The sequence below is a fragment of the Carettochelys insculpta genome, chromosome 2 (assembly GCF_033958435.1).
Source record: "Carettochelys insculpta isolate YL-2023 chromosome 2, ASM3395843v1, whole genome shotgun sequence".
Classification (NCBI taxonomy): Eukaryota; Metazoa; Chordata; order Testudines; family Carettochelyidae; genus Carettochelys; species Carettochelys insculpta.
This window is the reverse complement of record NC_134138.1, coordinates 248390722-248414839: the sequence shown is the minus strand read 5'-3', so window position 1 is coordinate 248414839 and position 24118 is coordinate 248390722. Positions and strand designations below refer to the sequence as shown.

At 44.0% G+C, this 24118-nt stretch overlaps 1 protein-coding gene across 2 annotated transcripts in view; it reads left to right on the top strand.

Annotated features, from left to right (window-relative positions):
* The window catches only part of MPP7 (MAGUK p55 scaffold protein 7), a 407772-nt gene that overhangs the window by 270714 nt on the left and 112940 nt on the right, over positions 1-24118 (top strand). For both annotated transcript variants that reach the window (XM_074984915.1, XM_074984916.1), the window contains one exon: positions 4725-4856. In XM_074984915.1, the coding sequence (XP_074841016.1) occupies positions 4725-4856 (132 nt within the window). The remainder of the gene's footprint in view (positions 1-4724; positions 4857-24118) is intronic.

Below are 24118 nucleotides of genomic sequence, written 5' to 3'. Positions count from 1 at the left end.
TATTCCAGTGTTTAGCCATCCTGATAGGAAATTTTTCTTGATGTCCAACCTAAACCTCCCTTGCTGCAGTTTAAGCCCATTGTTCCTTGTCCTATTCTCAGAGGCCAAGGAGAACCATATTTCTCCCTCCTCCTTGTAACCTTCTTTTAGGTACTTGAAAACCCCATCATGTTCCCTCTAAGTCTTCTCTTTTCTAAACTAAACGAGTCCTGTTCTTTCAGTCTTCCCTCATAGTTCATGTTCTCTAGACTTTTAATCATTCTTGTTCCTCTTCTCTGGACCTTCTCCATTTTCTCCACATCTTTTTTGAAATGTGGTGCTCAGAACTGGACATAACACTCCATTTGAGGCCTAATGAGCGCTGAGTAGTGTGGAAGAATGACTTCCAGTGTCTTACTCTCAGCACTCCTGTTAATGCATCGCAGAATCATGTTTGCTTGTTTTGCAATGGAATCACACTGTTGACTCATATTTAGCTTGTGGTGCATTATGACACCTAAATGCCTTTCTGCAGTACTCCTTCCTAGACAGTTGCTTCCCATTTTGTATGTATGAAACTGATTGTTCCTACCCAAGTGGAGTACTTTGCATTTGTCCTTACTAAACTTCATTCTGTTTACTTCAGACCATTCCTCCAGTTTGTCCAGATCATTTTGAATTCTGACTCTATCCTCCAAAGCAGTTGCAACCCCTCCCAGCTTGGTATCATCTGCAAACATAATAAGTGTACTCTCTGTGCCGATTTTGATGAATTATTAATTATTGATGAAGATATTGAATAGAACCGGTTCCAAAACAGACCCCTGTGGAACTCCACTTGTTATGCCCTTTCAGCATGACTGCAAACCATTAATAACTAGTCTCTGAGAATGGTTATCTAGCCAGTTATGCCCCCACCTTATAGGAGCCCCATCTAAGTTGTATTTGCCTAGTTTATTGATAAGATTTTGTGAGACCATATAAAATGCCTTACTAAATTCTAGGTATACCACATACACCTCTTCTCTCTTACCCACAAGACTTGTTATCCTGTCAAAGAAAGCTATCAGATTGATCTGGCATGATTTGTTCTTCACAAATCCCTACTGGCTGTTACCCATCACCTTATTTTCTTCCAGATGTTTGCAGATGCATTCCTTAATTACGGGCTCCATTATCTTTCCTGGCATATCGATGACATCTTTATCATCTGGACTCATGGGAAGGAGGCTCTTGAAGAGTTCCACTATGATTTGAACAGTTTCCACTCAACCATTAACCTCAACCTAGACCAGTCCACACGAGATCCACTTCCTGGACACTACAGTGCAAATAAGTGATAGTCACATAAACACCACCCTATAATGGAAACCCACGGACCACTACACTGACCCACATGCTGCCAGCTTCCATGCAGGGCACACCACATAATCCATTGTCTACAGGCAAGCATTAATGTACAACCACATTTGCTTCAACCCTTCAAACAGAGAAGAACATCTACAAGACCTTTACCCACACTTTCCTAAAATGACAATATGCACCTGAGGAAGTGAGGAAACATAATGACAAAGCCAGGCATGTACACAGAAGCCACCTGCTACAAGACAGGCCTAACCAGGAAAATAACAGAACACCACTGGCCATCACCTACAGCCCAAAGCTAAAACCTCTCCAGCACATCATCAGCGATCCTCAACCCATCCTGGACAATGATCCCTCACTCTTGGAGACCTTGGGAGGTAGGCCAGTCCTTGCCTATCGACAGCCCGCCAACCTGAAACAAGTTCTCAGCAGGAACTATACATGACAACATGGTAGCTCTAATTCAGGAACCAATCTCTGCAACAAACCTCAGTGCCAACTCTGCCCCCATATCTACCACAGTGACACCATCACAGGACCTAACTACATCAACCAGACAATCGGCTCATTCACTGCACATCTACTAATGTAATATGTGCCATCATGTGCCAGCAGTGACTTTCTGTCATATATTTTGGCCAAACTGGACAGTCTCTATGTAAAAGAATAAATGGACACAAATCAGATATCAGGAATGGTAACATACAAGAACCTGTAAGAGAACACTTCAGTCTCCCTGGACACTCAGTAGCAGATTTAAAAGTAGCCATCCTGCACCGAAAAAAACCTTCAAAGACAGACTCCAAAGAGAAAGTGCAGAGTTACAATTCATTTGCAAATTTGACACCCTCAGTCAAGGATTGAACAAAGACTGGGAATGGCTGGCCAACTACAAAAGCAGTTTCTCCTCTTCTGGTATTCATACTTCCACATCAGCTGCTGGAAGTGGAACACATCCTCCCTGACTGAATTGACCTCGTCAGCTCTGGCCTTCCTCTTGATTGGTACTCCCTTCTTTTCATGAGCCTGTACAATTAGGCCTGCCTCTGGAATCTTACAACCAATAATAATGAGGGTTCATTCATAGCAAGGACAGCCTTACAGGCTTCCTTTGAGTCTGCTGACACTGCCACACGTTCCCTAGCAGTGGCAGTGGTTATGAGGAGAGCCTCATGGCTCCATGTTTCTGGCTTCCCAAAGGTGGATCAGGTAAGGGTGAAAGACCTCCTTTTTGAAGGCCCCAAACTCTTGCAGAGTCCACAGACACTTCCTTGCACTCCCCAAAAAACTCCACAGCCACCCTTCGCACGCTGAACATTCAGGTTCCTGTACAAAACAGAAACAAAGTAAAAATGTAAATGTAGCTGCTAAGAGGGAGTTCCCTCACCCAACAGAGGGGAATCCACAACTCCAAGCCAGTTCTGTTCTCTGTGAGGTTTGCTGGGTCTGCTATCACCTAACGCGCCCCAGAGGTCACCGGACCTGGCTTCAATGCAAAAACAGCTGGGCAAGCCTAAGACTAATGTGCCTCAAAAATCTAAAATCATTGCTGGCACAAACACCATGCCCTGTTACTGGCAAAATAGCGGGTATAACAAAGCTCCACACTTGACCCCGTTAGCAGGCATGCCTATCCTGTTGCATGGTAAGGTAAAGGGTTCACAGCTGTGGTACCACAACTGGCTGGTGACTCGTGGCCTTCAAGATGCATGTGCCCATCCAGTCCGTTTACAGGAAATACCTCAGTTTTATGGTGTGTGGACAACATTTCCATTTCCATGGTACTTCCCTTTTTCTTCTCCACTACACCTAGGGTATTCTCCAAGGTGCTGGCAGTAGTGGCAGCTCATCTGCACAAGCAGGAAGTATGCATCCTCTCATGTTGGGACGACTGCCTGATAAAAAGGGACTCTGCAAAACACACAAAAAGCACTATCCCTAAACATCAGGTCTCCTCCAAGGAGGCTATATTACTCACACTTGATGCAAGCTGTGCAGTTGTGTTCTACCTTGAGAAAACTACAGCAACCGGAAAATTGGACAGTCTCTGGCATGGGCAAGTCTCATGCAGGAACAGCTGATTTGGCACAACACCTATCCAAATGGATTGCAGTTTCCATACACACTGCATACCAACTCAGAGGCAAACAGCTGCCACAGACTATCAAGACTCACATCATGTGGGCAACGGCTGGCACAACAGCCTTCCTGAATAATACGCCCTTAGTTAACATCTGTATAGTGGCCACGTGGTCTTCACACCATATGTTCACACAGCATTATGCTTTGGCAGATGCAGTCCTGCCTCCATCCACATAAAAGACTCCAATATCCACCTCCATCAAATGGATACTGCTACAGGATCACCTGAGTAGAGCACCTGCAGCAACCACTCGAAGGAGAAGTTACTTACCTTGTGCAGTAACAATAGTTCTCCGAGATATGTCCCTGCAGGTGCTCCACTACACACCACCCTCCCCTCTGCCTGGAGTCTACAGGGACTTCAGGTAGAAAAGGAGCAGATGAGGGCTTCGCTGGGCGTGTAGTCCAACACAGCGGCAGCAGCTAGAGATGCTGAATGTGCAGGCAAGGGGGTGGGGAAGCACTACTCTGAAAGCTTTCCGATCTTCAGCGCTGGGACTCACTGAGACCTGAGTGGAGAACATGCAGGGTCATGTCTTGGAGAAGCGTCATTACTGCACAAGGTGAGTAATGTCTTCTTATCTAAGATGTGAGCATGAACTAAGGAAAAAATTGAGATTCTCGCAAAAGAAGAGAAGTTCTGACAAGTAATATGTATTGACACATGAATAAAGAAAACCCTTAAGAAGTATGGGATTTATTTTCAATTTCAGTGTGGATTGCGAGAAAATGATTTATGCTGTTGAAACCGATATGAAAGGAGTTGCTGAATCAAGAGCAAAAAAACCGTTAACATCTGACTTCCTATTAGATGGATAGTTCTGTAACAGTTTAGCATCACACTGTTTGACACTCAAGAAAAAAGGGCAGAAGTTATCTTGCTCGTCTGATCATGACATTCCTTACTGCGTTTTGGGAACTTCCACTTGGCAGTATTCTCTAGGATACAACTTTTGTAATTTTGGAATTAAAATACAAAGTTTTAATGTCCTAACTTATGCTTAAAACCATCCTTTCTTCATGCACAATCTGTAGCTACATGTATAGTGGATCTTAACAATATTTATTTTAATAGGTAGTTTTATTAGTGTTTGACAAGCTATTAAATTGGCATAAACAAGTAGCAGGCACTCTACATAAATTGTTATGACAGTGGCACCACTCAGATTATGACCTGTACACTTTTGCATTTTATTGGTTTGCAGGCTAATATTTATATTTGCCATTGATATTTTCAGGCTTTGCTCTCTGTACATGACATTGTTGCTCAGAAGAGCTATGATCCAGTATTGCCTCCCATCCCAGATGATATTGACGAGGAGGAGGATTCGGTAAAAATAATCAGACTGGTCAAAAACAGGGAACCACTGGTAAGTTATCTTTCCTATTGTTGCTTTCTTTAATAGTTACGAACTTGATTATGAAGATTACTATTAGCTGGAAATATGAGTAAATAGTCATTTCACGTTTTTTCAAGAGGTGTTGAGTAATGCACCTGTAAATTACACCCTCACATTATTAAAGTAATTCAAATGAATGATCTTCATGTTGATAGTCTTACTTCATGGCTGTTTTAACACCACCTGAAAGCGAGAGTTCATACTGAAATCAATGAAATATTAATTTTTAGTCCTCAACCTGATTTATGAGCTTGTTGTAAAAAGCAAAAATGACAGGTAATCACCAGTGAAATCTAGCCCTTTGTCACAAACCGTTTCTGTTTGCATTAATATTGAGAACATGAGCCTTTGGAATATTGAAAAGAGAGCATGAAACACATTTTAAAATACCTTGAATTTGAGTCTGGGAAAATTTAAGTTGTCTGTTGTTATTTGGATTATGAATACCAGACAGTTGATAGTTCCTATGAGTATCTGGAAAAATGAAACTGGAAAAATGAAATAAAACACATAGTACGTGAATATTAAATTGTACTGATTTGCTGTAGACAGCGAGTAGCATTATGTAATAAATAACTGATTACATTTTCCCCCTGCCAACCAGCAAATGCTTTGTTTTAGGTTATGCTAAAAACTTGTTATTATGGAAAGGAATCTGAAGAAAAAAATCTGTAAAAGAGATTCAATTCTGTACTCAGAATGGTGGGGTGAGAGCAATGCCTATGTTAGACATACAGAGGTAGCTTGTTTCAGAGTTGATATCTCAGTAATGCCCTCAGTCTTGACAGATCTCTGGCGTCAGTCAAAAAGAAATGAATTTTAGTATTGACTGACTCTGGAGGCCCACGGGTACAGTTAAAAATTTGACCATATGGAAGGATTTTACTTGGTATTAACATTCTAAATCATTTTTTCCAAATATTTAGATCACATGCCTATTTCCAGAGCTTTTCAATTTTTATCACATGTATTCCTTCTGCTAGAGAAGAAACTTATATTAAGACTTAGTGTCAGGAACAGTCAAGAGAAGAAGTTGTATTTACTTTTAACTCTGAGAGGTGTGAAAAAATGAATGTCCCATAAAAATTATTTCAAATTAATATGAAAACCACATCATTGACCTGTCTGAATCTATAGCAATAGCTTTGTGACACAGAAGCTTGACATTTCAAAGTGTATGCCATTTTTATGAAGTTTAACATTTTAAACACTTTCAAATTGCTGTGAGGGAAGAATTAATAGTTAAACTTGTGAGCAGGTTTTAATGATTAGTAGGGAGATTTTATTTCCCTTTGCTGTATTACTCATATTCAATCAGAATTATGCAGTAGAAACATTCGAATTAACATTCAAGTTGAGTGGTCCCTGTTAAAAACTAATACTTGTGCAGTTGGATTCTTTTTATTTATCTTTTTATCTCTATAGCTTTAGGGTTCACACAGGCCAGGAAAGGGGAGGTGACACAGTCCCATACCCCTCTCTCACAAAGGGGTTGAGGGGTAACTGATTAATCTGACCCTCCCTGCTTAGCACTTTCAGCCCTTCAAACTTGGCTTAGCCTCTGTGACAGTCCTGCCTCCCCTGGTACTTGGCACCATGCCTTTGGGAGGAAAAATGTAAAACAGAGTACAGGGAATACAGGATCACACACATATGCACACCCTGATTCCTTTCTGGGTTCACACCAGAATTTGGCCAGCAGCAGTCTTTTGGCGCTGTATGGGAGGGAACAGCACCGAAGGGCCCTGTGGCACCTTATAGACTAACAGAAAAGTTTTGAGCATGAGCTTTTGTGAGCATAGACTCACTTCATCAGATGCTGGTCTTGGAAATCTGCAGGGCCAGGTATAAATAAGCCAGAGCAAGGGTGGGGATAACAAGGTTAGCTCAGTCAGCAAGGGTGAGGCTTACTACCAGCAGTTGATCTGGAGGTGTGAACACCAAGGGAGGGGAAGCTGCTTTTGTATTTAGCCAGCCATTCCCAGTCTTTGTTTAAGCCTGAGCTGAGGGTGTCGAATTTGCAGATGAATTGTAGCTCAGCAATTTCTCTTTGGAGTCTGGTCCTGAACTTTTTTTGCTATAGGATAGCTACTTTTAAGTCTGCTACTGTGTGGCCTGGGAGATTGAAGTGCTCTCCTACGGGTTTTTTGTATATTTCCATTTCTGATATCCAATTTGTGTGCGTTTATTCTTTTACATAGAGACTGTCCAGTTTGTCCGATGTATATAGCAGAGGGGCATTGCTGGCACATGATGACATAAACTATATTGGTAGATAGTAACAGAGAGGAAGCCGTGCTAGTCTATACACTATCAAAACAAAAAGGAGTCAAGTAGCACTTTAAAGACTAGCAAAATAGTTTATTAGGTGAGCTTTCGTGGGACAGACCCACGGTTTCCAGGTTTGTGGATTTTGGGAAGTAAATAGAATAATCCAGGCTGCGGCTCAGATGATGTGTCTGAGTTAATGAGGTCCCGAGTAGCAGCAGGGAGTTTCTTCAGTAGTAGTTGTAATTTCCTTTGTAATTTCCAAGCTGGCTTTTATATTCAAATTCAACATATTAACACATGGTTTAAATCGTGATGGGAACTTTCTGAGTCACTGTAGGGGCTCGTCTGCATACTTGGCTCAATCTGATTTGCCCTTCCCCCCACCCCTCCACTCTCTGATTTGCTCACCTTGATTATCTTTTTCTGATTTATCCTCCTTGCTTACTGTTTTAGGTTCTCTGTGCCTTAAATATTGAGTCTGGTTTGGTCTGGCTATGGTCTGAAGAAGTGGGTCTGTCCCACGAAAGCTCACCTAATAAACTATTTTGCTAGTCTTTAAAGTGCTACTTGACTGCTTTTTGTTTTGATATTGGTAGATGTGCAGCTGAATGAACCCACGATGGTGTGGCTGATCTGGTTAGGTCCTGTAATGGTGTTGCTGGTGTAGATATGTGTGCAGAGCTGGCAATGAGGTTTGTTGCATGGATGGGTCCCTGAGTTAGAGTGACTGTGGTGCGGTGTATAGTTGCTGGTTAAGATTTGCTTCAGGTTGGCAGGTTGTCTGTGGGCAAGGACTGTTCTGCCTCCCAAGGCCTGTGAAAGTGGGGGATCATTGTCCAGGATGGGTTGTAAATCCCTAATGATGCTCTGTAGAGGTTTTAGCTGAGGACTGTAGGTGATGGCTAGTGGTGTTCTGTTGGTTTCTCTCTTGGGCTTGTCCTGTAGTAAGACGCTCGTGGCACTTGTCTGGCTCTGTTGATCTGTTCTTTCACTTCCTCGGGTGGGTATTGCAGTTTCAAGAATGCTTGGTAGAGATCCTGTAGGTGTTTGTCTCTGTCAGAGGGGTTGGAGCAAATGCGGTTATATCTTACTGCTTGGCTGTAGACAATGGATCATGTGGTGTGTCTGGGATGGAAGCTGGAGGCATGAAGGTAGGCATAGCGGTCAGTGGGTTTATGGTAGAGGGTGGTATTGATGTGGCCATTGTGTATTAGCACCGTGGTGTCCAGGAAGTGGATCTCCTGTGTAGACTGTTCCAGGCTGAGGTTGATGTTGGGGTGAAAGTTGTTGAAGTCCCGGTGGAATTCCTCTGGAGTCTCCTTCCCATGGGTCCAGATGATGAAGATGTCATCTATGTAGCGTAAGTAGAGATGGGGTGTTAGTGGATGAGAGCTAAGGAAGCGCTGTTCTAGGTCAGCCATGAAAATATTGGCATATTGAGGGGCCATGCGGGTACCCATAGCTGTGCTGCTGATTTGAAGGTATATATCGTCGCCAAATCTGAAGTAGTTGTGTGTGAGGATAAAGTTACAGAGCTCAGCCATCAGATGTGCTGTAGCATCATCAGGGAGGGAAGGTACAAGAGCTGCTTCCAACCACAGGTGAGAGTCAGGAATGGTGATCTAGCTCCTGTCTTTGCAAAGCCCATCTTCTCTCCTCCCCTCCTCCCGGTGGCTGGAAGTAGTTTGTGCCTTCCTGCTCTCCAAGGGTTGAAAGGCAGTTAACACCTTCAGTCTGTTGCTGGCCTCCAGCATAACCCAGCTGCCTCCTATCTCCCAGGTACAGCCTGGGCAGGAAGGGTTTAAGCTGTAAGGGTGCACTGTGCACCCAGAACTTAAGAAACCTGATTGCAGGGCCTTCAGCAAATCCAGCTCAAATGGTGGCTCAGTAGGGCAGTGTGCCTAGGCAAATAAAGCAGCCATTTGCTTCCTGGGAGCAGGATCCAAGATGGGAAAATGAAAGGTGAAAAAGATGCCAAGTCCCTACCCAGAGGATTGCTGTGGAGCCTAAAGATTCAGGGCATGAATACACTGGAAATTGCTTCACCCCTCCCTGCCACCACTTCAGATCTTAGCTGAAGGTCAGAGATGGTTCCCTATGCCAGTGCTGTGCAGTGCTTTGGCACATGCAGTGCTCAGCTCCTTCTAGCTAGTGACCTGGGCCAGAAGGTCTTGAGCAGTGTCTTAAATTCTCTCTCATTTGTGTGCATATGCAGAATGAATTTTGTTATGGGCACCAATATGGAGATATGTAACACATCACTTCTATATTAGTGCACATGAGAAATTTCATTCTGCACATGGATAATCTGTGGTGGGGAGAAGCTGAGGGGTTCAAAGTGTGGGAGGGGGCTCAGGATTGTTGGGCACTGAGGGCTCTGGTTGGGGGTGAGGTGTTTGTGGTTCAGGAGTAGGCTCAAGGCTGGGACTAAGGGCCATGGAATGTGGGCTCAGGGTGGGAGTTAGGAAGTAAGAGGGGACTTGGAATTGGGATATGGGGTTTAGGAGGGAGCTAGGGTGGTGGAGCAGGCTCAGGACTGGGTCTGTGGGTTGAGATGTGGGGTCTGAGATAATGTTTCCTTTAATCTTTTCAATCCATATGTGGAATAAAATTTTTTGTGCACCAAGGCATGTGTGAATATCAATAGAAACAAAATGCCTAGCTGTGCGCGCTCTGCTAATCAGCTGGCTGGCATGTCAATCTTTCCTGAGCAGCTGCATAAACACACAGATTACAGGGAACCCTAGTCTGGGAGGGAGCTAGGGACTTAGGCTACAGGAGAAGACTTAAGGCTAAAGGTAGGGGTTGGAGTGCGGAGCACATACCTGCGGTAACTCCAGTCTGCTGTGTGTGTGGGAGATGGGGGAGCAGACAGGTGGTTCCATGCTGCTTGTGCTGCTCTGTGCTTACCTGCAGGCACTGCCTCCCGTAGCTCCTAGTGGGTGGGAATCATGGGCAAAGGGAGCTGTTGGAGTGGAGCCTGGAGGCCAGGGCAGTGAGGGAACAGAGCTTCCCAGCAGTTGCTGCAATTTGGCTCCAGTTGCAAGCAAGGAAAGGCAGTACACATAGCCACTTCCCTTGTCCCTTGGTCAGGCAGGGCTGGCCCAGAACACAGGGGCTGTGCAAGCTGCAGTATCTGAAGCCTCTATTTCTTAATCTCTTCTTGCTCTGGGGGCAGGAGGAGTGTGCCTTTCTCCCAGCCCCAGCAGGGAGCTATCACAGCTGAGGGAGAGGAGGCCAAGGCAGCTCTATGTGTGGCAGCCCTGCACCTCTGGTTGGGGCTTATTAGGCAGATGTGTAACTTAGAGAGAACTCTGGTCGTGGGTTTTCCTGGTGCATTGAACTGGTCAGAAATAGTGGGGAAGGAAGAGCCTGCCAGCCAGGCTGTTGTTAAGCTGAGAGCTCTGTTCAGTGGCTGGTTTCCTTACAGCAATACTTATCCTGCCAGAATGGATATGGAGGAGCAGCAGGGCTCAGAGGGGGAAGAAGTACTACAAGGAGAGGACAGAGAGAGGAGGAGCATGTGAAGGGCTCATGAGTGTACAGCAGAGGCAATACCTAACAAGCCACTGCCTGGCACCTGCCCACACTCACCAAGCTTTGCAACTCATTCTGTGCAGCCAGTGGTGGCCAGAAATGGGATGTGAGTAGCCCTATTGGCCGAAAGCCAGCCCACAGCTGACTGTGCAGATAGATCAGCAGGGGGTGCAGCCAGTCACACGTGCTGCATATTTGTCCAGCTATTAGCCTTCCACAACAACCCCCGTGGTTGACTACTGGACTACCTCTCCCTGCTGATGGGCAACTGGTGAGCAGTGCAGGATCTGCCAGTACTGATTGGGGAGGGAGGAAAATGGGAAATATGGGACAATTTTTTATTTTTTTTAAATAAAAATCAGGACACCTACAGGAGGGCTTAAATATTGGATTGTGTCTTTAAAAATGGGACACCTGGTTACTCTAATTATTAGTTAATATGATCTCAGAATTGTTATTTCACATAAGTGGCTATTTTTATAAAGAGTATAAGATGCGAAAAATATTGGAAAAAAGATACCTGAAAACATATGTGAGATGTTAATAAAGGGAACAGTATTTTTCAGGAGAAAAATTGCTATAATTTCTATGCATGATTATCATTTTAGAGAGAGGCAATACATTAACTAGACACTGCAAAGTATGAATATTACTTACTGTTCTAGAATTTAGAATTGTTAATATTGGATTTGGGTAAATAAACACAGGAAAGAAAAGATGATTGACTTATGTCAGATAGAATTGACGGCAAAAACATAACGACTAATTAACCAGTGAAAGAAACTAGTTCTCTGAGTGGTCCTTGTGGATTGCCCCACTCAGGTTTCAGCGCATCCCAGTGCCAGAGGTTGGAATGCTTTCAGAGCAGTGCCCCGCCTTCCACGCCACATCTGTGCACTGACAGTCTCAAACTGCTGCTGCTCTGAGGAGTGTGTGTGCGGCGTAGCCCTCATCAGTTCTTTTTCTACCATCCTCAGCTGAAGACGGACATCAGAGCAGCTCTTCTCCTTACCTGAAGACCAATTAGAAACCTATAGTTAGCCTTCCCCATCACCTCATAGTTTTCATAGTTAGATCTTTTTACCTCATTTGAAAAAAAAAAAAAAAAAGGCAGCAATGGCTGCTGTGACACCACGGCAGCAGCTTTTTTTCCCTCCTCACTACATGCCTGGTTCGCCAGAATGAAGAACTGCAATTCATGTGGGGGACCTCCACTGGCAACATGTACCACCTCTGCTAGAACAACCTGCACAACAACATAGGAAAGCACTGTGAAAGATGCAGTATCTGCAGAAATCTCAACAACCTTACTCAGCACCATTAGCTTCTTCGCCACACTCAACAGGGCAAGGGCACATTAATACCTCACAGAATGCCCCACACTCTTCTACACCATGTTCGCCTATATCTGACTATGGTAGCAAGCATAGGAGTAGGCATTTACCAGCCTGTTCATCTCCTTCCTGGCATTCATATAGAGACCATCCTTTTCAGCCACATCCTATTTGGGCCAACAAGTCATGGGCATACCCTCCACACCAGCTTTCACCTCAGTGGGGCCTCTGGGATGCATGGCACAGCTGCCATCCACGTTCCTCTTATACTCATTCCTCCAGACATACTACACAGTGGCATCAGTACACCTCCGGGTGCTCTCCTACAATTTTGGTGCACTCTTCACCTGTTAGTCTACCTTCTATAATCTCCCAGGTGGTTTCTAATGGATTTGATGAGTTATGTCAGTCAGACTCAGAGACTTCCTCCCATGGACCCAGATCTAGACAGGATGAAGCGGTATTTCAGATCTCACCCTCTCCTCTGTCTGACAATCGAAGCAGTTTCAGGAGCTATTCAAACAAGTAGCCCAATCACAGGATGTCACTCTGCAAGAAGTGCAGAATAAGTAATATAGATTACTTACTCTATTACAACCAACAGCATCTTCAAATGTAGGATTGCCTATTAATGAAGCTATCCTCAAGCCTTCTGAGGCCCTGTGGAAAAATCCAGCGTCTATTCTGCCCACAAATCCTAGGGCAGATAGGAAATATTTTGTCCCATCAAAGGACATGGATTTTCTTTTCTCACATCCACAACCAAACTCTCTTGTAGTGGACTCCTTAAATCAAAAGTCCAAAAACCCACAATTTAAATCTACACCTGCCAGTAAAGAGCACAAACAGCTAGATGCTTTTGGCCGCAGTGTTTGCTACTCTGCTACGCTGCAATTTTGCATATCCAACTATACTGGTCCTTTAGCAAATTATGATCTTGCGAATTATAATAAATTACAGGACTTAATTCAGGACCTCCTGGACAATAAACATCCTATCCTTCACTCTGTTATCAAGGACAGCCTTTCAGTTGCCAAGACAATCCTCCAGGCTGTCATGGATATGGCTGAGAATGCTGCTAGAGCCATAGCCGCTGCCATAGTGGCTACAATCATCTGGCATCCCACACAAAATCCACACAAAGGTGGAAGATCTCCCCTTTGATAGGAAGCACTTATTTTCTAGTACTACTGATGGTATCTTACATCCCATGAAAGATTATAGAATGATACTGCGGGCTTTGGGGATGTACACCCCACTAAAGAAGATGCTCAAGTACACTCCCTAACATATTCCACAAAAGCTCACCACTTAATAATTATTTTGTTAGCCTTTGAAGTGCTACTGGACTGCTTTTTTGTTTTGATGGAATATAGACTAACATGGCTATCTCTCTGTTACTACTCCCTAACAAAGATCCAGGTATCATAAGTCCACCTGCTACCGTCAGTAACACAGATCGGATGACAAAAAGACTAAGCACCAATCCAACAGAAGGACACAACAGACCCACTCCTCCACAGCTCACCCTACCTCTCAAAAGCAACAAATTTGAGGTTTTGGCCAGGGGTCTGAGCGACCACCCTACAAGTCTAGTGCATCACAAGGCTAACTTCCATCATTGTTTGAGCCCTTTTACCATCAGTGGACCCAAATCACATCAGACAAATGGGTCCTGGAGATTATCAGAGTGGGCTATACAATTCCTTTCACAGCCACCCCTCCTACTCATACCTCTACCCTGTCCCTCTTTGTGGACCAGTCTTACAAACCTCTTTTACAAGGAGAAGTTCAGAGATGGCTTACCCTAAGAGCAATAGAACCTGTCTCCAGAGCAAGGGTTTCTACTTCAACTATTTCCTTACAGCTAAGAAATCAAGGGGATGGATACTGATCTTAGATCTCAAGGAATTGAACAAATTGATGTACAGTTCAAAGTTCAAAATGTTAACCTTGTGAACTATCATACCAGCACTAGATGAGGGGGACTGGTTCTCAGCCCTCGACCTCCAAGACACATACTTCAGAGTTATTGTGGGCCAAGATCATTACCAGTACAGGGTTCTCTCTTTTGGACTTTCTGTGGCCCCTCAAATATTTTCAGAGACACTTGCAGTTGTCATGGCATTCCTCAGGAGGCAAAATGTCATAATTTTCCTCTACCTCCAATTATTGGGACACGTGGCTGCCACAACATTCGTAGTCCTATTTGCAAGACTGCATATGTATTGCCTACGACACTGGCTCACTCGCAGTTATGTCCCAACCTGTCACACCCTTTCAAAGTGCCTCTCTCTTCCTCCGTCTCTAGAGTGGTGGACGTCCCCAGCAAACCTCCTCGCAGGTATACCCTTCCACTGCCCAGACCCTTCTGTGACTGTAACAACAGATGTGTCGCTCATGGGCTGGGGGGCAGGGGCACTGTGACACAATGTCAATGCAGGGAACATGGGCCCACCCCAAGAGACACTTCCATGTCAATATTCTAGAGCTCAGGGCCATTTGGAAAGCATGCACCCATTTCCTTCCTCTGATAAGATGCAAAACTATCAATGTCCTCATGGACAACACGCCCACTCTGTTTCATGTCAGTTGAGGGAGGGGAATGTGTCTGATCTCACACTCATATTGTGGAACTGGTGCATCAGAAATTGGGTTACCCCAACAGCAATGTACATACCAGGAGAACAGAATGTCAGGGCAGACAGACTGAGCAGACATTTCTCAGACCAGCACAGATGGGAGATTAATACCAATATACTCCTTTCCGTCTTCTACAAATGGGGCTTGGCCACAACAGACCTCTTGGCAACACCTCACAATTGCAAATGTCTCAAATTTTGCTCCAGAGCAGGACTAGGTGAGAGATCACAAGATGATGCCTTCATGATTCACTGGATAGCCCCCTTCTCTGCGCTTTTCTGCAGATTCCATTCATTGCCAGAGTAATCAACAAGATCAGATCAGATCGGGCCACTGTAGTAATAATAGCTCCAGTCTGGCCTAGACAACCTTGGTTCCCTTACCTACATTATCTATTTATAGGTCAACTGATGATGGTGCCAAATCTCCTAAACCAGCACAGCAGTAGCACATGCCACTTCAACATCAGGACTCTGAAACTCATGGCATGGCTTCTCCGTGGTTCCAAAGTGAAGAACTTACCTGCTTTTACAGGGTCAAACACACCCTCTTAAACAGCCATCATTTCTCCACCCAAAGCGCCTATCAAAATAAATGGGCATGCTTTCAACATTGGTGCATGACATGCAATTTGCATCCTGATACCATCTCCATACCTACCTTACTCAATTATCTCATGGACCTTAGTGACACAGGCTGCTCTATCAGCTCTATCAGAGTGCACCTGGCTGTGATTACAACCTTCCATGAGTCCGTAGATGGTTCTTTTCTCTTTACACACCCCAAGGTGAAGCGTTTCCTCACGGGGTTACAGAAAGTGTGCCCAAACCTGCGCCCCCAGAATCACTATGGGACCTAAACTTAGGGTTAGATACACTTACAAGACTACCCTTCGAACCTCTAGCCATGACATTCCTTCAACATCTTTTTGCATCAATCCACATAAAGACTCCAATACCCACTTCCTTCAGTGGATAGTACTACAGAGTCACCTGAGTAGAGCACCCACAGGGATCACTCAAGGAAAAAGGGGAAGTTTCTTACTTTTGTGCAGTAATGATGATTCTCCAACATGTGTCCCTGTGGGTGCTCCACTACCCTCCTGTCCTCCTCTGTGCTTGGAGTCCATAGGGACTTCAGGTAGAAAAGGAACAGAGGAGGGTTGTGCCGCGCGCACACTCCTCAGAACGGCAGCAGTTCAAGACAGTCACTGTGCAGGTGCGGCGCAGAGGTGAGGGGCACTTCTCTGAAAGTGGTCTGATCTCTGGCACCAGGATGTGCTGAGACCTGAGTGGAGCACCCGCAGGGACACATCTCGTAAAACCATCATTACTGCATGAAAGTGAGTAACTTCCCCTTTTTGAAGCTGTGTGGAAATGTAACATTTAAACAGAACAAATAGACATTAATACACTATCTAAAGTAAAGGTTACATTTAAAAACATGGGTTGCATTAAAATTTGTTTTATGTTATATATTGTCTGGTTGCTATAAAAAATGCATAATAAACCTGAAGTCTGTCCTTTACTATTTAATCTATGTTACAGGCCAAGATCAAGCTTGCTTTTATTCGTTGTTAATTTTGGAAGAAAATGGGTTTATTTTATTAATATTCTGGAACCAGTGGTAATCACCAGGTGAATGGATGAAGTACTACTGTTGCTCCTCTCTAGGACTATGTCTAGACTAGAGGGTTTTGTCAACAAAACCTTGGGAGCATCCAGATTGCTACGCACATTCTGTTGACAGTGAGTCATCAGAACTCAGTGCTTTTGTAAACAGCCGTACTCTCTTGCCACAGGGAAGAAGGCTGCTGTCAACAGAGATCTGTTGACAAAACACTGGTCTGGATGTTCTGGCCGGGGGGGTGGGGGCGGCGGCTTTCTGTTGACAGAAGAGGCCTTTGGGATAGCACGCAACCCTGTCTGCTGTGGTTCTGGATGGCCATTTTGCTGATAGAGTGGCGGGGCAGTCTGGCCACTCTCTGTCAACAGAGTGGACTACTTTTTCTATCCACCCTGTGGTCTGGATGCAATCTGTAGACAGAAGTTTTGTTGCAAGATATCGTCTGACACAAACTTCCGCTGAAAAAATCCCTGTAATCTGTAGTGGGGCTCAATAATTTGTAAGCGTAAATGTGCCTAGAATGGGATTGTGTCTCATAAAATGGAATGGAAGGACTCAGCTATATAATGACCATTTGGGGGCAGCAAGTGATATGGGATGGAAAGCAGGGACAGTTATGCTGTATAATGACCACAGGATGGCAGCAAGGGTCCAGAGATGGAAGCCTGGATAGTTATAACCCTTCGAGGTGGCAGGGGTGGTGAAAGGGACAGCTATCTGCTATATATTTGAGTGAAGAGGGGAAGATAAACAGTTTGCCTCGTTCCTTACTCTGGCTTGGGAGCACAGGGTGGCAGATGAATCTGGACCTGCCCGAGCTGGGGGTCATGCCCTCTTCCCTCAGATGTGCCTGTGAGTAGAGGGTCTTTTTACCTGGCCTCAAGCTGCTGCTGTGAGGGAGGGCTTGGTGATTACAGTGTTTTCAATAAAGTAAAAAAAAAAAGCAGTAATAATAGGTAGTAAGGCACAATTACATCAAAGTTAAAGATTATAAATTCAGTTGACACCGAAGACTACACAAACTATATGATGAATACTACATTTCAGTATTGGAACATACTGATACTTTTATACATATGCATAAGGCCATTAACATTACACATGTTGAATGCAGCATATAAATTACCCTATGCACATGTATAAAACAGCATTACAATGTAACGTTAAATAAACATAGATTACTACTTTTTGAGTGGTGATCAGATGGTCACGAACTTGAATAAGGTATGTCACCCATAGAAGAAGGCATTCCGCTATCATAGAATCCTAGGGCTGGAAGGGACTTCAGGAGAGGTCATCAATTCCAGCCCCTTGTCTAGAGTAGGATCAACCCTAACTAAATCATCTCAGCCAGGACTTTGTCAATCTGTGACTTAAAAACCTCTGTGGATGGAGATTCCACCACCTCTCCAGGTAATATTTTTAGGTAACCTATTTTCTAGGTAATCTCTCTAGCTATATTTATAGGCATGTGCAATCATTTTTCAAGCATCATAAAATCAGACTTAGACAATTTCAGTGATCCCTCTGAATCATCTAGACTATACACAGCAGTGTTATTTCAAAATACGTTATTCTGGAAGAAATTTTCCACAATTACTTATTTTGAAATAATGCTGCTGCACACAAAGGCTATGTATGCACTAGAAGCATCTGTTGACAGTAATATCTGTCGAAAGAGTGCACCCACACACAAAAGCAGGTCAACAGAGCAATGCACTCTGTGAACAGAGAGCAGGCAGACTGCCCTTCCCTCTGTTGGCAGAATGTCTGACAAGAAGCTCAGCGAACAGGGCTGTCTACTGAACCGGAAGCCCTCTCTGTCAACAGAAGTGTCTTTGCTGTACTTCTGTCGACAGAGTTCTGTTGGCAAAAAGTGTTATTCCTCAAATTTTCAAGGGATAACACTGTTGAGAGAAATGCAGAGTTCTGTTGAGACTCTGTCATCAAAACGCTTTATATGTCTGTAGACGGTCCCTGAATTATGTCCACAGAAGGTCCCTTCTCTCCACAAAACTCTCTGGTGTAGACACAGCCAAAATGCTGAGCGCTGTTTTGAAACAGAGCATTCAGACACAATAGAGCCTGTTTCAAAACAGAGCCTTTGGAAGCACTGTGGCTTGTTTTGAAATAGCCCCTATTTTGAAGTAGGCGCTATTCCTTGTACAACAAGCTTTACCAATTTTGAAATAAGATGTCCACTTATTTTGAAATAGCGGGTGTGATATTTTGAAATTGGTAAACCTCATTGCTGGAGGAATAGTGTCAATTTCTAAATAGGTTTTGCTAAGGTATGGGACAGCACTTATTTCAAAATAGCTATTTCGGAACAGCTATTCTGGAATAGTTTATTTAAAAATAGGGCTGCTGTGTAGGCATAGCCTCTGTGTCATCCATCTCTGAAGTTTTCTGATAAGCAATCATTGTTGGATTTTTAACTTTAAACTATCATTATTTATAAATTGCATAAATCATTGAGCCTAAATCTAACTACTCTTCCCTGCAAGCAAAATCACTCCAATGCTGTCACTACGTTTGTAATGCTAATTGGGAGAGGTAAATTATTCACTAGATTTCTCACTCCCCACACCCTGGACTGCCACTATATCTATTGAGGGTGCTGCAATCTTTATACAGGATTAAAAGTGGTAAAAATGCTCTTGTAACAGGCCCAAGGTAACCCTTCTTGGACATTGGGAAGTTCTTCCACCTCCCCTGATAATTGTTGCCTTTTCTGATCCCTTGTTCTGTTCCTTCGTGTTTGGGTCCATATTCACTTTCATCTTTTACGTATTTCTACATTACAGATTATATATTCTTTATCCAATTGTCTTTTAGCACAAAAATCTTTTGGGGTTTAGATAACCTGCACATTACATGTCCCTTCAGGGATCCAGCTCACAGCAGTCTTTGTGATAGAACTTCCATCTTTTCTGAGCACATGCCCAGTCCATCTCCAGCATCTTTTCATAATGATGGTGGCCATATCATCGTGCTTGCCCCATGCAAGCAGGTCCTGATTTGAAATTATTCTTGGCTCAAATATATGGACGATCTCTACAGGCTTCTGGTGTGAAAGGTCGACAATTTACTGAGGTCATATTCTGTCATCCACCAGCATTCTGATTCATATAATAATGTTGATAAAACTTCAGTTTGGTGTGGATGCTGTACTATGATGTTAAAGTAGAAATGAAGAGTATGAATCACACTTGGGGCACTATTGAAAGGCTGGCAACTGACAGACAGAAGTGGAGGGCCTTTGTTGCTGCCATACCTTCCAGTAGGCATAAAGGGCAATGAGGATGATGGTGATTACACATTATACTTGCACAAAATTTAGTTGTTCCATTTCAGTATTTTTCTTGCTGGCTAAGCAATTTTCTGAGTCATATTGTTATGTGCCATCTTGTCTTGGGTATTCCCAGGGGGCAAAAAGCTGGTTGGTATTTAATATTAAATGTATGTGTATCTTTTACTTGCACCTTCAAATGTAACATGTTACCTGCTTTGCCTGCAATACCATTTTAAACAGATCAGCAATTTTATATCACAGAATCATAGAACAATAGAGCTGGTAGAGCCCTAAAAAAACCATTGAGTCCCACGCCCTGCTCTAAGCAGGACCAAACCCATCAGATCAGCCCCGCCAGGGCTTTGTCAAAGCGAGACTTAAACACCTCCAGGGATGGAGACTCCACTACTTCCCTGGGTAGACCATTCCAATGCTTCACCACCCTCCTAGTGAAAAAGTTTTTCCTAACGTTCAACCTGGACATTTCCAACTGCAACTTGAGACCATTGTTCCGTGTTCTGCCATCCGTGACCACTGTGAACAGCCTCTCTCCAGCCTCTTTGCAGCCTCCCTTCAGTAAGTTGAAGGCTGTTATCAAGTTTCCCCTCAGTCTTCTCTTCTGCAAACTAAACAGTCCCAGTTCCCTCAACATTTCTTCATAAGTCATATGCTCCAGCACCCTAATTATTGTGGTCGCCTTCTGCTGGACCCTCTCCAGTGTATCCACATCCTTCCTATAATTGGGGGCCCAGAACTGGACACAGTACTCCAGATGTGGCCTTATCAAAGCCGAATAAAGAGGAATAATCACTTTTCTGCATCTACTGGCAATGCTCCTCTTGATGCAACCTAATATGCCATTAGCTTTCTTGGCTACAACGGCACACTGTTGACTCACGTCCAGCTTCTCATCCACTACAACTCTTAGGTCCTTTTCTGCAAAACTACTGTCGAGCCAGTCAGACCCTAGCCTGCAACAATGCTTGGGATTCTTCCAGCCCAAGTGCAGGACTCTGCACTTTTCCTTATTGAACCTCATCACATTTCTTGCAGCCCAGTCTTCCAATTTGTCTAAGTCAGTCTGGACCCTGTCCCTACCCTCCAGTGTATCTACCTCTCCCCCTAGCTTAGTGTCATCCACAGACTTGCTGAGGGTGCAATCCAACCCCTCATCCAGGTCATTGATAAATATGTTGAACAGAACTGGACCCAGAATTGAACCTTGGGGCACTCCACTAGAAATTGACTGCCATCCCAACATCGAGCCGTTGATCACTACCCACTGGGCCCGACCTTCTAGCCAGCTTTCTATCCATCTTACCATCCATTTATTCAATCCACATTCCTTTGACTTACTGACAAGAATATTGTGGGAGACCATATCAAAAGCTTTGCTAAAGTCAAGATAAATCACATCCATTGATTTTCCCTTATCCACAGAGCCAGTTATCTCATCGTAGAAACTAATCAGATTGGTCAGGCATGACTTGTTCTTCATGAATCCATGCTGACTATTCCTGATCACTCTCCCCTCCTCCAAGTGCCTCAACATGACTTCCTTGAGGAGCCCCTCCACGATTTTTCCGGGGACTGATGTAAGACTGACTGACCTATAGTTCCCTGCATCATCATTCTTCCCTTTCTTAAAGATGGGCACTACATTTGCCTTTTTCCAATCATCCGGGATCTCTCTTGATCTCCACGACTTTTCAGAGATAACGGCCATGGGCTCGTCAACAACATACGCCAACTCCCTCAGAACCCTTGGATGAATTAGATCTGGGCCCATCAATCTATGTACATTTAACTTTTTTAGATAGCTCCTAACCTGTTCTTTCACCACCAAAGGCTGTCCACCTTCATCCCACAATGCATCACTTACCGCATTTGTCCTGGAGCTGTCTTTGTCAGTGAAGACAGGCAAAGAAAGCATTAACTACTTCATCTTTCCCTACGTCATCTGTCACTGGGTTACCTCCCTCATCCGGTAGGGGCCCCACAACCTCTCTGATCACCTTCTTCTTAGTAACATGCCTGTAGAATCTTTTCTTGTTATCCTTCACATTCCTCAAGAGTTGCAATTCCAGTTGCGCTTTCGCCTTCCTGATAACTGCCCTACATTCTCGAGCTGTATGTTTATACCCCTGCCTAGACATCTGTCCCGCTTTCCACTTTTTGTGAGCTCCCTTTTTGTGCCTAAGTTTTCCAAGGATTTCCCCATTAAGCCAGTCTGGTCTCCTACCATATTTACTTCTCTTGCTGTGCATCGGGACATTTCTTTCTGCACCTTCAATAGGACTTCCTTAAAATACTGCCACTTTTCCTGGACTCCTTTTCCCTTCATGGTAGCATCCCAGGGGATTCTGCCCATCAGGTTCCTGAAGGAGTCAAAGTCTGCTTTTCCAAAGTCTAAGGTGTGTAATTTGCTGCTCTCTTTCCTTCCTTTGGTCAGGATCCTGAAGTCTACCATCTCATCATGATCACTGCTTCCCAGGTTGTCCCCCACCTCTACCTTCCCTATTAGTTCCTCCCTGTTTGTAAGCAGCAGGTCGAGCCGTGCACGACCTCTTGTTGGGTCCTTCAGCACTTATACCAAGAAGTGATCCCCAACATTCTCCAGAAATGCATTGAAACCACATGTATGTCTCTAAGCCCTTGGGCTAAATGTTGCTGCATCAGTACTGTCTGCTATACATAATTACAAATATAGCTGTTGAAGCTTTTCATCTTTCTGTTAGCAGTTCTTCAATTTATGTTTCAATTTCATCTGTTGTTGTTCAAGCAGGGATGTAATCAGGAAAGACATTAGAGTTTTAACTAGAATAACAAGAAAGATTTGTATAAGTATGTTAGCAAGAAGAAGGTCAGGGAAGTGTGGGACCCCTAATAAATGGATATGGCATCCTATTAACAGACCACAGCTATGTCTACGCTTAGTAAAAATTTCGAAATGGCTATGCTAATGGCCAAGTTGAAGAATACTAATGAGGCACTGAAATGCACAGTCAAGCACCTCAGTAGCACACCGGTGCAGTTCACTCCTGCACAGCTTGTCTACACAGGGGTCCTTTTTGAAAGGACCCCACCAACATCAAAATCCCCTTATTCCTATGAGCTCATTGCTGTGGCCATTTCAAAGATTTTACTAAGTGTAGACACAGCCCACATGGAAAAAGCTGAAGTATTCAATTTTTTTTTTTTTTGCCTCAGTCTTCACAGACAGTGGCGAAAAAGCAGGTTAAAGACTTTCTTTAGAAAATCTGGATGTGCACAAGTATATGGGATTGGATCTAATTCATCCAAAGGTGCTGAGAGAATTTGCTGATATGATTGAAGAGCCATCTTTGAAAACTCATGACGATTACTGGAGGTCCTAGATGATTGGAAAAAAGGAAATGTAGTGCCCATGTTTAGAAAGGGAAGAAGGAGAATTTGGAAGCTACAGACCTGTCAGTCTCACCATGGTCCCTGGAAAAATCATGAAGCAGGTCCTCAATTAAGTCATTTTTAAACATTCAGAGAGAAAAGAAGGCAGTCAGGAACAATCAACATGGATTAATCAAGAGCAAATCATGCCTGACCAACCTAATTGCCTTCTTTGAGGAGATAACTAGTGCTGTGCATATGGGGAAAGTGGTGGATGGTGATATATCTTGAGTTTAACGAAGTTTTTGGTACAGTCTCCCACAGTTTTCTTGCCAGAAAGCTAAAGAATTACAGCTTGGATGAATGGATTAAAAGGTGCATAGGAAGCTGGCTAGGTCATCAGGCTCAACAGTTAGGCCATGTCTACACTGGCCCCTCCCTTTCGAAAGGGGCATGTTAATGAGGGAGATTGGAAGATGCTAATGAGGCACTGCCATGAATATGCAGCACCTTGTTAGCATAATGGCGCCCAAGCGTAATTCAAAAGTGCCACTTTCGGAGCACACGCTGCCTGTGTAGACGGGAGGCTTTTGAAAGGACCCCCTGACTTCAAAAGGCCCTTCTTCCTATTTGATTTTAGGAGGAAGGGGCTTTCAAAGAAGGGTCCTTTCGAAAGGCTCCCATCTACATGGGGGGCATGCGTTCCGAAAGCAGCACTTTTGAATCATGTGCAGCCACCATTGTACTAATGAGGCACTACATATTCATGTAAACACCCCATTAGTATCTTCCAAACTCCCTCATTAACATGCCTCTTTCAAAAGGGAGAGGCCAGTGTAGATGTGGCCTTTGTGAACAACAGCTCAGCCAATGTCAAGTGGAATGCCCGAGGAGTAGGTCCTGGAGCTGATTTCCTTCAGCTTCTTCATTAGTGATCTGGATAATGCAGTGAATTGCAACTTCTGCAAGTTTGTGGATGACACTAATCTGGGGGGAAAAGGTAGATATGCTGGTGGGTTGGATAGGATCTAGAGTGACCTAGAAAAAATGGTGGATTGGGCTAAAACTGATGAGATTCAACAGGGACATGCACAGAGTCCTACACTTGGGACAGAAGCCTCTCAAATCACTCTTGAGGATAAAATGGCTAAGCAGCAATT